The following is a 14122-nucleotide window of genomic DNA, read 5'->3' as shown; positions in this document are numbered from 1 at the left end:
CCAATCATCATCAAGAAAAAAAAAAAAAAAGTTTGTTCACAGTTTATTTTGACTTTCTTAATCTTAATATATTATTTTTGTTTAAAGATTTACTGCAAAATATACTTCATATTCTTTAAAAGTTAGGTCTTTTGAAAAATGCATTTATCTATAAGAGGTTTAGTAACTCATATTTGGTCATATTGAGTCAGTGAGGTGACATAAAATGTTATATATTTGTACATGGTTAGAAGTTAAGCTACAGATGTCATGATTCTGGGATGTATAGGCAAAAGACATTACATTTGTTCATCTTAAAGGATATACAGCATTTATGTTATACTGTACATCTGGTCAGGTGTATTTGATGCTACATCACAGAACAGCAGCAGGTGGCGGGATAGTCATCAGCGCTCACTTTAAACTCATTTCCATACACATAGTAAACATAAGGCTTTCCTTTCCACATGTAGTTCACTTTGGTTATGGGAATGAGCTCGATCGTCTGCCTCTGAAACAGATTAAATAACAGAATGACAGATTCAAGTTTCAGCATGATAACTGTCTCTAGTTACAGACATACTGGTCATGATATAGCAAAGGTTGTGCATTCCATTGTTTTGTTTTAAAACATACAAATTGTAATTGGAAATTATGGATGATAATAATCAAGTGATAAAAAAGAACAATATAAAAAGGCCTGGAAGCACACAAAGACAGCAATACCTGTTGTAATATGCGGGATGTTTGGGTGTATTTCACCTGATGGTCTCTTACTAAACGCTCAGAAGCTTGACCAACAGAAACATCTGGAAAGCCCCTCACTGGATAGACCTACAGTATACATACAACCATCTGATGAAATTACACATTTCGAGTTTCTTTTAATCTCTTACTATATGTACTGTCTGTTATTACCATATATTGGGCATCTTTGAAGAGCTCCTTGCCTGAAACCTTCCCCAGATTTTCCACTCTCAGACCACTCGAGTCTTGCGCTATGAATTCATCCTTCCCAGTGCTCCTGAAGTGGCCCAAAAGGTTGCATAATTAATAATATTGATTTAATTCTGTTATTACAAAGAAACTATAAATGGTGCTTTCTTGTGCAAACAATGACAATTTAAGTCATAGCAGCACACCTCTTCTCGACAAACAGCAGGAGTCATGTCAGTCGCACAAACACTGACTGAGGATATAATAGCCATGACTTCCTTAGCAAACATATTGTATATCATGTAAATCATCATACCATTTAACAATGAGGTTGATGAAGACAAGCAGCTGTCTCTTTCCATGGCAGGTCTGACACTGGCAAGAGCCGTTGCCGTTACACGAACTACAGCTGAAAGACCCCAGACAAACCAAAACTCAGAAAATACCAAACCACTGAAGCCCCCTGCAGGACTCTATCAGAATTCAGAAGAAATTAACATTTAAATTGAACAAAAATAAAATAAAAATTATAAACACAATAAAAAGTACAATATAATTAAAAAAATTTAATAAACACAAAATCAATAAAATAATTAATTTAGAATATAAAAAAAAATCTTAGGAAGAGAAACCTATTTTAAACTCTCTCTGTTTAAATCTAGATTAAAAACACATCTCTTTCACCAAGCATTTGAATAATGTATTTTAAATTGTGAGTGTAGTTGTGTCTAATCAAATGTGCATTCTTATTCTTTAGTTTGGGTTAAACTAATTATGCTATGCAGCAGCTATGCTTATGATGTCTCTATTTTGTTTCTATATTCTGCCACGCGATTTACATCCCGTGGTAACTAGGATTTACGCAAGCTCCAGTCTGGATCCAGAACAGAAGAGATGATGCTGACCCTCAGAGGACCCCAGATGATGCTAACGTTGAATCAACAACAGAACTAACAAATATTGCTACAAGTGTGACTGCATCATATAATAATTATTAATTATTAATAATGTTTATCATCTGGCTGACTCCGTCTTGTATTAATTTTTCTACAAGTCCTGTCATACGTGCACAAACTGACAGTCACCACTTATAAGGTATTACTAAATATTGTAGAAACATAATTTTCTGTAAAGTTGCTTTGTAACAATTTGTATTGTAAAAAGCACTATACAAATAAACTTGAATTGAATTGAATAAAGAAATGTCTCCTTACTTTTCACGCCCACGCCCATTGCAGTGCATGCAGCGGTCATCAGATTGACGGAAACCAGAACCATTACACACCCAACAAACTTTCTGCACATGGACAACAATAGAGGACAAACAGTTCATATGTTAAGGTATTTATGTCATATGATGAACTGAAAGAAAAAACACTGTGGCCTGTGTGCACACATTTCCAATACAACTCAACTTGAATTCTTCCCCAGGCACCACACAAAGAGATACTTTTTCTCACTATAAGTGCTATATTTTCCACTGAAAAGACATTTGAAAAGAAAGAAATGCCCAGTATGCAGCTGGTTTGGTCTGTGTTAGTCAAAATGTACTTACGTTCCCAGATCCAGCACAGGTGGTACAGGGGTTTCTTCCCATTCCCAGACAAAGGTGACAGTTCTAGTGTACAAACAGAATATAATGCTTTAAAATATGATCTGACTTATTGAACATAACCATTACTGGCATGTTTACCTGACATAAAGTCTAATTTTTTAATATTTTAAATATTCGAAGTATTTTCAAAGTGCAGAGAGACTATTACATGCTGATGGCTTCAACAAAAACAAAACATCAATTAACAAAATGATTAAAGCATTTGTCCTTTTTTAATTCACTACTGTATTGAGAAAATGAATGGGGCTTTTGCTTTGGGAGCTCGACTGTTGCATTCTACAATAGCTCTACAAACAGTTGTGATCTTTTGGAAGATTAAATAAAATGCTGCCAACACCTTTAGAAAGTGTTGGTTTCATACAGAAATGCTGTGATATAGTAGCCACTTTTCCACCATCAGGCCAAACCATTCTCAGGCTGAATTGTTCCATTCCATGCCAATAAAACCCAGCCGATATGGATATGGATTCATTTTCCACAGTGTGGCTGATAAAAGAGCCTTAATACAAATGCATCATTCTTTTAATACAAATGCATCATTCTTAGAAGCATTCGATTCCCAACAATGGAAAAGTGGCTAAAGTGTGTTGAATGGGACCTGCTCTTTTAGTTCTGTTTGTGGATTGTGTGGTCAAAGGTCAAACCTTGACAGAGGAAGTATAGGGCACTTTAATGGTCTGCTTGTGTTCTTGAAAGAAGGCCGGAGGTTGAGCTGCAATCTGCCACGGACCTGGAGCAGGCTGAACACCAGCGTCCACAGGCTGACCTGAATGGTTACGATTTTATTGATTATGAGCCACATTAAACACCGCATAATTTCCCTTCCTGGCATTTGTATCATCATGGAAAATTGTAATACACTGAATTCATGCTGTATCAATTTATCAGAGATGTGGTCAAGTTTAAATAAAAGCAAAAGACAGCATGAAAGTAAACATGCCCTGTCTGACAGCTGGATACCTGTATAAGGCTCCTGACTCCATTCAGTAGATCTGGACTCTATGAACGTCTCCAAACGATACTGAGAACAAAAGAAAAACATACACATCAAAAGCAACAATTCACATCAGTTTCACTATGTGATGCTTCGAGACACATCATCAGTGATGTTTCCTGGGGTCATCAGGTCTTTAAACAATCAGATATCCTCGCCCAGGTAACCCAGTTGTGATTAATAAAGCCCAGGTAGCACTACCCCACCCATGGTTCTCCTCTCCTGATCCACAGCCACCTTGAAGCAAACTCTGTTGGCTCCTTTGTCTACTGGCCAGCATGCTGTAGACCCTGCACTGCACACCCTCTACATCCAACCTCAATGGGCTCTCGCACTTTACTCGCCAGTCGTTTCTTCAGCACTCTACTACCAGCTCAGTGTACTTGATCCTTTCCTCTCTGGCCTCTTCAATAAGATACTCTTCTCCTGAGATTAGCACCATGTCTAGCCTCAGCGATGTTATGCCAACAGTTTTTAGAAACTTCAACTGCCTCCCCAGGTTGACTTTCAGCTCTTAGTCCTGTACAGATGTCAGCATGCCAGAGGAGGTCCTGACAGATGTTGTTATCTTCTCCCCAGCCCTAACAAAAGCTATGGTTGCAGTGGGTAATCCTGCAGGAGTTGGTATCTACTATGACCTTCAGAACTTTGTCATGATGTCATTGATAGCTGTGAGCTCCTGTCCTTCTTCCTTGGCTTGCTCTTGGCTAAAAGGGGCCAGAGAATCCTCAGCAGGAAACCATGTTGGTAAATCCAGGCCTTAAAATTATCTCTTATACATTATGTCTTAAAAACTGTAGTTGCTACTTATCACATACTGGAGAAGAAAATGATGGTTATAATGAAGATGATTTACTGTGGGTCTCACCCTGTAGGTATTAAAGGACTCCATGTTTGTTATGACCCCCTCTTTGACAGGGTCAGAACTATAACAGCACTTGCTAGAGACGTACATTGCGAAGGATTCACGTGCTTGGTCCTCTGAGATGGAGGGTATTCTGTGATCAAAGAGAAAAAATCAATACGTAAGTGACCTTTGCACATGTCTAACAGTGTTCTGTGTTTTTTTTCTATCAATATGACACTATTTAGGTGGATTAAATTATATTTTGGATTAAAAAAAAAAAAATCCAGGTTTGCTGTGCTTGCTTCCAGAACTGTGAAATTTGGTAATTATATGTCATTATGACAATAGAAAAACTCTATCTACAATTATTAATCATTTAAATATATTAAATGTTTTATTAAATGTTTTTATTTAAAAAATAAATACTATGACTTAAAAAAAATAAACATTCAGGTTTGTTTTGATTAATCATGTTGCCCTAGTTTGAGAACCACAATTTGAAACCCCTCCAAAAAAGAGAGCACATCTAAACTGTGAGAAATTAAGAATGCCCATCTTTGTATGATGATTGCATATCATGTGTTTAAGATTCAGTGCATGCATTTTGTGATTTTTGTATAGAGAAAAAACTCTTACTGCCAGTTTGGGGAGCTGGGGCCTTGTTCCGGCACAGGCATCGGTACTGATGGAGGTGGAGGTGGAAGATACCCACCTATGAAATTAGAGACATGTCAACAACAAATCTACTTGTCCATTCATGGATTTCTGTGCTCTGACACTATAAGTTTTACTGGTGCATTCAAGTTTTTGTGGAAAGTTTGTATTTACAAGCTGGAAAGTCATACTTATGACATCAGATGCGTATTAATAGTTTGGTGGGCTCAAGATAGCAAGGGTACATTCCATACAAAATCCATGTGAGCCTGAACACATTTTTTTCATGCTGAAGTGTTTACTTTAGCTTGACATGACTTCTTACCACCTCCGCCAGCTATTGTTCCTTCATACCCAGGGACTGTATCAAACATGTTTGCAGGGGGTGCAGAAGGTCCATGGATGCTTGTCGCAGGTGCGGCTGCCATGGCTTAATGAGATTTAAACAAACCAGTTAGGTAAGATTTCCAATAGTTGGCCATTTTAATTACTGAAGAACTGATTGTTGTTGTTGTTGTTAAGACTTTTAAAATCAGTGGTGAGTAGTGCGTTAATGCTAATGGTGTATTTATGGTTTAGGAATGTACAGTAGCCTATAGCAGGCATCTTCAAATCTGGTCCACGAGATCCACTTTCCTGCAGAGTTTAGCTCTAACCCTAATAAAACACACCTGAGTATTGGACCTCTAGGACATGTTTTAAGAAACCCTGGCCTACAGTACTATAGTCCGATAGTTGCTGTTATTGAATGGCGCTGAATGTATTTGGATGGAGTTGTTTCTACAATAAAACCTTGGTAACTTTGAATAAATAACTTTTTTTGTACATTTAGAATTCTGATTTAACCGTTGCAGTTCTTGTATGATCCCAGTCATCTGAATTATAAAAACTACTACATATATTTATATTTTTTTTACTACAGTACTACTGGGGTACCCTACTGTATATTTTGCAGTACCATATTTTTGTGTAAATACTGTATAGAAATGTTTTTATAGCACAAAAACTTACATACTATACGAATTCAGGCTATTAATATTTATTTTAATACGGCATACTAACTATGCACAAAGCGGAGTTTAAGCGGAAGCTCCATTGTAATATTTCTAATATAGCGTTGAAAGGGTAGTCACGGAGTGTCGTCCTGTGGAAATCTGAGACTGTACATTTCACAACTCTTACCTGCTGCTGGTAATCCATAAACCGGGTTAATGGTGCCGTAGTTAGCTCCATAGTCACTTCGGAGGAAGTTTAATTAAGTCAGGTTGAGCATTTTTGGGAAAATAAACAATGTAAATATCGATTTTTAAGATTTGTTTTTTACCCTTACCTCACAATTGGCTTCTCCATTTCGCAAACGCGGTCAAAAGTACAAGCAGGCTAAGTTCCCGAAATGTTCTACTGCTTCCTTATGCAGTCATCATGTGATTTGGTTTCGTTATTTCCCTCATAAATGCACAGGAGGTCAGTGATAATCGACCAGTGCTCAGTCTACCCAGGCAGTCATTGGTCATTGTATATAAATATGTTTAAACCTCGTTACATTCGCAGTCGAAACAAAGTGCAGTTTCAGTTTAGTTCAGTATGTTTGTGTGTTTTTTTCCATAGACAGTTAAAGTTTTTTTAGACAAAGCCACGAGAGTGACATATTGATTACAAAAATATATGAACTATGAGGAAAACATATTTGCGTTACCCGGAGAAACTATGCAAACTTCGCAAAACTCGCAAATCTTGAGCGAACGCAACGCTTTTCTGAGGAACACAGTTTCACACTTACGTTGGTGAAAATGAGTCAGAAAGTGAAAACGAGTGTGCGGTTTAATTTAGGCGAGGAGTCACTCCTTTAAAAAACATAGCCTATGAGCCTATGGCACCATGATACAGTGATGGTATCAGATGGTAAATCCTTGGTACTCTAATCGGGGCTAGTTGTCACATCTTTTACACTTGTTCATTCATCAGACGCGTTCATCCAAGCGACACAAGTTAGATGCATTATTTACGTATTTATTTAGAAAAGTGATTTTCTGTATTCAGAGGTGAATGTGTTTATCCATGACTAGAAATGAAGGTAAACAGGAGGACGTTTTTTTATATTTTTGCATTCTTTGGATTCTTTCTCTATATGGCATACGTCACAATGTGAACCTGTTTGTCAGCTTTTGCCCACATTTAAACCATGCATTCATTATGAAACAATTCATGAATTAGGAAAACATTTTAAAAGGTAACACATATAATAGGTGGCGAGTGATTAACAATAAGGTTCCATTAGTTAATGTTAGTTAATACATTAAGTAGCAATCTAATATTTGACATCTTAATTGTGCATTGACCCAGAACAAAATGTTATGATAATGAAAATAGTATAGTATAGTTTGTAAAATATAACAAAAATAATTTATTCGTTGGACGTTTGAATCAGATACAGTACTACATCGTGACAACTAGCCCCAGTCTCCCCTCCATAATATAGTTTGATTGCCATATTAAAATTACCATGGTTTTTAAACATCCGAATCAAAATATGGTTCTGTCTGTAGTTATGGTACTTTATTGTCAGTGTGGTGTCTCTCCTGTGGCTCAGGCAGTCTGTATCTCAGTAGCAGGCCGCTTCAGTCCATCTGTCTCATCTGTGAGCAGCCAATGCACACACTTGCACTCCAACGGTGTTATTAGCCCTACCCACTATATTTAACTGGATGTATTATTAAGTCATACCCAGATTTTCATGACGTTACATTGAGGACCATGAAATGAGCCGTGTTTCTCCAAAACCCTCGTATCTGAGTTAAGTTGAAAGATTTCCCAGAGAATAAACAAAAAGCTCTTCCAGGATGAAGAGAGAGGGTAGAGGAGGAAGATAAGAGAGAAATAGACCCGAAGCAAGACTAGACTGAAGATCTGTGTGGTACTGGAGAGAGGAAAAGGAAAAAGGAGCAATGTGGCACGTTAGTTGTTCTTTAAACCCTAAAGTGCTCCCGGATGGGGTCCCTGCACGAACCACCATGAAGAAAGGACTGGCTGGAGGAGTCAAAGGGAAGAGGAAGATGTTCTCGTTTTCTTTACGATGTCGGATGGGAGTTATGAGAGGAAGGGTTAAAGGTAAGACATGAGAAAATTAATGTGTGTAGGTTTTGAGTGTGTGGTGATGTTTGTAGTTAAAGGGTTAATTATGTGTGTAGGTGCTGTGTACTTCTTGAGCAGTCTTCTAAAGTTGTGTGACCCTGGATCAAAAAAACAGAAGTCGCTGGGGTATATTTTTAGCAATAGCCAAAAAAAAAAAAAAAAAAAAACCTGTCTGGGTCAAAATTATAGATTTTTCTTTAATTCCAAATTGATTAGGATTATTAAGTAAAAATCATTTTCCAGGAAGATATTTTGTTATTTTCCTACCGTAAAAATATATAAAAACTGAATTTTTATTAGTAATATCAATATTTTTTCACCCTCGGATCCCAGATATTCAAATAGTTGATGATGTGTAAATCTCAATTTCGAAAATTTGACACTTAAGACTGGTTTGGGATCCAGGGTCATATATGTACAGTATGTATGTATGTTTATTTTATATTTTTCTTGGATGTGGGTCTGAGAAATGAATGCAAGATCTTCTGTATCAGCTCAAGTGACCTGCAAAACAATGTTCTGCCACATGAGGGCTGTATTGTTTAAAATTCAATCATATGTGAACTACCATTCAAAATGTTTAAGATTTATGTGTTCTTTTAAATGTCTTAAGTGTCTTTTGCTCTCCTAGGCTGCATTTATTTGTTCAAAACCACAGTAAAATGGTAATATTGTGAAATATAAATATTGATCTTATAATCAAAAAATATATTTTTTTAAATTATAGCAAAGCAGCATATTAGAGTGATTTCTGACAGATCATGTGACACTGAAGATTGGAGTAAAGAAGCGTGTGGCGTATTGACTGTATTGTAAGTTTTGTTGAGGGGAAGTTTTTTTTCCAGTGTAACAGTATAGAGAAGTAACGGTAGTGTGTGTTGGTGGGAGAGACAGGTGTTTTTCTTGGACACATGCAGCTGTCAACACAAATGTTTAGAAGTGGATGCAATATCCCTGCCATCCCCCAAAAATGAAATCTGAGAGCAGATTGGCATAGACTCACATTTGGTTTCTCCCTTTCATGGCAAGGAAACTGTGTGGCTTTTATTCTGTGTATAATATAAAGCCAGTTTTAACAAGAGTCATGATTTACCATGGTAAACTGTTGCAAGGGCTGTTTCACACTAGATGCCTGGCTGTTAAATGAAGAGAAACAGGCATGTGAGAGGAAGACTGACAGGGAGGAAGAAGTGTCTGTGTGTGAGGCACGTGGGGGCTGAGAGAGGAGTGAGGGGTTCGGCTCTGTTTGTGTTTAATATTAGTGTCTATATTAGCTTTCCGGTAGGAAGATTCTCTCGGGCACAGAGCGCAGGAATGTGTGTATGTGTGTGAACAAACATGATTAATAGGCCAGTGCAGGAAGGAAGAGCACATGTGAGCGGCGAGAAGCTGAAGAAGTGAGGGAGGAGTGGCAGAAAGGAGGGTGGAGAGGAGAGAAGAAGCGAGTGTGTGTTCTGTCCGGGTCTGATCTCTGTGAAGCACTGGAGCTTTCGGATACATTCCCATACTGCAGCACTGTCATCTCTGGATAAACTACCATCTGCTTCGGCTCACGCTACAAACCTAGAACTGAATCTGTGCGAGCGGATCACATGTGTTTTACAGATGACTGACTGGAGACTAGTTGCATGCGTGGATTGGCAGGCGGAGGAGACCGCGTTATGCTGTCTGGAAAGAGCAAACTGGAGTGACACTGGAATGTCTCAGGAATAATCCAGTTGCAGCAATGCAACCTTTTTTCAGTCGCTCATTCATGCATTATACACTTACATTCGCTCACGTGGACCTGCAGTAGAGATATATTTGATCATTGAAATTGAAATTGATCAGTTGATTATTGAAAAAGCTGTAATTCTATATGACTTGCCTGTATGGACTGCACGTCATCTGTGCAACAGGATCAGCTATAGCTAAAACTATCTGAGGTGGCTGAATGGGTTCTTCTTCAGGACCATCATTTCATTGCTTTTCAAAGAGGATTCGTTCTTAAAGGAATCCTAACTGAAGTCACACATGTAATATGGCTTAACTGGACAGATAGGTTAGGATGGTAATTTCCAGGTTTGCGCTTTAACAAACAGTTTGGTCAATTTAGTTAGATCCTGAAATGATGTGTGGCAGAATGGAATCGTGATATTCCCATGATGCTGTGTGGTTTGAGGAGAGAAGGTCGCAACAACAGCGGTGAGTCATGATGATCATTTTTCCACATTCAGTGCTTTCTTTTTCACTTCTTCTGTCATACATATTGGGGTTGGTAAGATTTTTTAAATGTCTTTGCTCACCAAGGCTGCATTTATCTGAAAATACAGTATCTTATTAAATACTTTTAAAATTTAACATGATTGTTTTAAAATGTAATTTATTCCTGTGATGTCAAAGCTGAATTTTCATTATTATTATTATAGTCTTCACGATCCTTCAGAAATTATTCTAATGTCCTGAATTGCTGCTCAAGAAAAGTTCTTATTATTATCAGGGTTGAAAACAGTTGAAAATGTTGTGCTGCCTCATATTTTTGCAGAAATTTCGGCATTTATTTGAAATAGAAGCCTTTTGTAACAGCTTCACCTCTGGTCGATATAATGCATTCCTGGTGAATTAAAGTATCTTTCTGTAGAATTGTTTTCATATCTCTAGCTTGCATGTATTTTCTAGGTGACCCTTTCAAAAACTACTGCTGGCGGTAGTATTGTACAGTATGGTATCAGTTGGTTTTTTTTGATGGTACTTTGATATTTACCATGAATCCAAATGATTATCATATTCGTATGCAATGGTATTTAAATTATATTCTAACATATTTCAGACAGTAGCTTGGTACTGGAACATGTAATATAATGTTTGGGACTGTAATGTTTGCATACTTTTAGGTTAAAAATGTTTTGACTTGTACACTTCAAGTTAATCAAATCCTTACAATTAGGGTTCGGTTTCATTTACATATAGTGTTCCTGTAGCTCAATTGGTAGAGCATTGCGTTATCAAGCGCAAGGTTGGGTGTTTGATTCCCCGGGAACACATGATATGTAAAAATGTATAGCCTGAATGCACTGTAAGTCGCTTTGGATAAAAGTGTCTGCTAAATGCATAAATTTAATTTTTTTACATTTAATTTAAATTTATATACAGCTTTTTCTTTAAAATGTGTTGTTGTCCTCCTGGGCCATTTGACAAATAGGATCCACTATGTTCCACTATGAAACTGTCTACCAATTTGGACAGGGTAAAAAGGCCCCACCCGTAACATTTGTCTTGGGCCGTGTGGGTTTTAGCTCTACCCCTGCTGTAAAATGGAAAAGCCTGTAGAGAGCTGAGCGCGGGGTGACAACTGGAGCCACTGTGGCCTCTATTAATAAAAGCCCAGCTCTGAAAATAGGCCCTGAGCTTCCATTTGCATTGTTAGAACATCATCCGTTTAACCTACATCAGGATTGGTGTCAACACAACCAGGGCTGTCGGTGTGCTTTGCTCCAATTTAGTTTCAGAGTTTTAATAGACTTGGAAATTGAGTTATCATGACCTATAATGACAGTTTTGCTCTCGGGACTTTCATCGACACTTTTGTGTGAGTGTGTTATATAACACTTGCACACTACTCATGGATGTGCAGTTTGTTGACTGTTAAAGCAGTCATGTGATGTTTCGAGCCTTTGACCTCTTAAACAAACAGTCTGAGTGATATTGGTTTGTTTAGCCTTTTGGCTTAAAGGGCAGCTGAACCATCTTTACTGATCAAAATGAGATTGAAGGGTTGTTAATGCTCAGGAAGGGCTAGCACATTGGGATTGTTGTAGTAAAGGAAAGTTGCTTAAAGTGAAAATGTTTTTGTAGTTCCATAAAGCCTCTTTCCAATAACATAGGACAGGACTTAAAAAAAAATAAAAATAGGCCTACATTGGAGTAAATCAAGTCCTGTAGTGTAAAATTAAGATTTATGTATTTAAATTGCATGCAACATTTCCATCTATTAGGATTAGGCCTACACAGTTTTAACATAAACTAATAAACTTAATGTAATGCATATTTGTCAGTCGTACATAAACGAAATGGGTACGATTATGCAATCAAAACATCATGGCGTAATTTATTATTGCCTATTAGCATTTTCTGACTTTACTGAAAATAATCATATTTTCAAAATGCATTTATTCAAATTCCTTAGAATCAGCATAAATCTGCTAATTTTAATTAACATTAAATGTACTTATTTAAAATATATGAACATGGTTAAAATATGGCTAGGTGTGGTTGTTCCATTAAATAATCAGTTAAAATATGAGATTAAAACCTATTGGATTTATTGATGATAAATATATTTTAATCTGGTTATTGTCTATTTAAAAAAAGTTTCTAATGGTACCATTACAGAAGTCTTACCTGTTCCCTAACTGTTTAACTTATATATGACTGACAGATAAAATTTAATGTATTAACTTTGTTTTACTGCTTACTGTATCATAAAAGTGTGTGTTGCATGCCTGAATGTTAATATATAACTTTTCTTGTTGAATACGCTGGTTCGCTCAAAAAAAAAAAGAGCTTGCGAACACTGTTTCTTGTTGACTTGAGCTTGAATTCAATTTTAAATGTTATTAAAAGCAAGCAGTCCGAGCCTGTAAACTGCCTTTGTAATGTATTATCATAATTTATTTGATCATTTCATGTTTCAGAAGATGTCCCATACACGAAGGGAAGCAAAGATGCCGCAAGTGACAGCAGCGGCCTCAACAAGAGGAGCAGTATAGCTGGTAAGTGGGCATGTAATCCAACAGAACAGAAACCTGCACATATCTGCTGTTCAAGGAATATTTCGGTTGCTGAACATTTACCCTCAGGCTATCCAAGATGTAGATGAGCTTGCTTCTTAATAGAAACAGATTTGGATCCTCTACAAAGTGGTGTGTGTATTACTTGTGGATTATTGTGATGTCTTTATCAGATGTTTGGACTCTCATTCTGACGGCACCCATTCACTGCAGAGGATTCATTGGTGGTCATGTGGTGTAATGTAAAATTTCTCCAAATCTGTTCTAACGAAGAAACAAACTCCACTACATCCTAAATGGCCTGAAAAATTTGTAACAAGTTTAGATTTTTGGATGAATGATTTCTTTAGTGCTCCACATGACACAGCTTTACTGCATCAGAGGTGTTTTGCTCTACACTGAGGCTCTTTAGAAGGAGTTCTGCCAGTCTCAGCACTCATACAGCGTCTTGTACCTTAACGTAAAGAGACTGTACATCTGTGATGATGCTGATATTTGATTTCTTCGGAGCGCTGCTAGAAAACCTCAGTCACTCTCTCTGTTCTTTTCCTTTTATCCGCTGGGCTTGTGAAGAATCATGTCAGTTAATTTGTCTCTAGTGATTTTCCACACTGACACTCACCATCAGATGCTGTAGAAATTTAACAGCAGTAAAGAGCTCATACTTTAAATTGTAATTCCTGAATCATAAAAGCTTATCATAATTAGTCTTCATTTGATACTGAAAAAAATTATATTCTCCCTAATGGAGTCCTCATAACCATTATGTGTGGAAAATAAAAATAAATCTAGATAAAATAGTGCATTTTATTATATATATATATATATATATATATATATATATATATATATATATATATATATATATATATATATATATATATATATATATATATATATATATATATATATATAATGGACTTAATGAAATAATGACTTGAATGGAATTTTTTTTTATATATATACAGTATTTGTGGCAATTACAAAAAAAGTATGTATGAGGTGTTGTTTGTGACAAATAAATAAATGTCAACCGTTTATGTTTATGAAATAATAATTTATTATCAATATTAAACAATTTATTGGACAATAAGCTTGCTTTCAAAAAAAAAAAAAAAAGTACAAATTGTGTTCAGCGAGGATGTTAAATTGATCAAAAGTGACATTAGAACTTTGAAGGTTTCTTTTAAAAATCA

At 36.5% G+C, this 14122-nt stretch overlaps 2 protein-coding genes across 7 annotated transcripts in view; one reads left to right on the top strand and one right to left on the bottom strand.

The window, feature by feature from the left end:
* Positions 1-196: 196 nt before the first annotated feature.
* On the bottom strand, positions 197-6563 carry LOC127963976 (protein SSUH2 homolog). The gene is made up of 13 exons (XM_052564088.1): positions 6356-6563; positions 6208-6263; positions 5351-5455; positions 5008-5083; positions 4393-4522; positions 3491-3551; positions 3175-3296; positions 2471-2533; positions 2130-2212; positions 1232-1324; positions 898-1003; positions 706-813; positions 197-490 (listed from the first exon to the last, which is right to left on the bottom strand). Exons 1-13 carry the CDS (start codon positions 6373-6375, stop codon positions 350-352), a joined length of 1164 nt encoding a protein of 387 aa, XP_052420048.1. The 5' UTR covers positions 6376-6563; the 3' UTR covers positions 197-349.
* Positions 6564-7751: 1188 nt separating this feature from the next.
* Positions 7752-14122, top strand: part of LOC127963508 (glutamate receptor-interacting protein 2) — a 29906-nt gene continuing 23535 nt past the window's right edge. For 2 of the 6 annotated variants that reach the window (XM_052563451.1, XM_052563452.1), the window contains exons 1-2: positions 7752-8133; positions 12831-12908. In XM_052563451.1, the coding sequence (XP_052419411.1) occupies positions 7971-8133; positions 12831-12908 (241 nt within the window). In that variant the 5' untranslated portion in view covers positions 7752-7970. Of the gene's footprint in view, positions 8134-9466; positions 10342-12830; positions 12909-14122 lie in introns of those variants that run through there. The other 4 variants (XM_052563448.1, XM_052563447.1, XM_052563450.1 and 1 more) reach the window with 4 other exon arrangements.

The sequence above is a fragment of the Carassius gibelio genome, chromosome B8, assembly GCF_023724105.1.
Source record: "Carassius gibelio isolate Cgi1373 ecotype wild population from Czech Republic chromosome B8, carGib1.2-hapl.c, whole genome shotgun sequence".
Taxonomy (NCBI): domain Eukaryota; kingdom Metazoa; phylum Chordata; class Actinopteri; order Cypriniformes; family Cyprinidae; genus Carassius; species Carassius gibelio.
Note: the sequence above shows the minus strand (reverse complement) of the source record. Positions and strands in the feature narration are given on the sequence as shown.

Coding starts and splice junctions, on each gene's coding strand:
- LOC127963976 (XM_052564088.1), bottom strand. CDS start 6,375: ATGGAGAAGCCAATTGTGAG. Junction 6,264..6,355: donor ATGGAGAAGCCAATTGTGAG/GTAAGGGTAAAA, acceptor CTTCCTCCGAAG/TGACTATGGAGCTAACTACG. Junction 814..897: donor TCAAAGATGCCCAATATATG/GTAATAACAGAC, acceptor TGTATACTGTAG/GTCTATCCAGTGAGGGGCTT.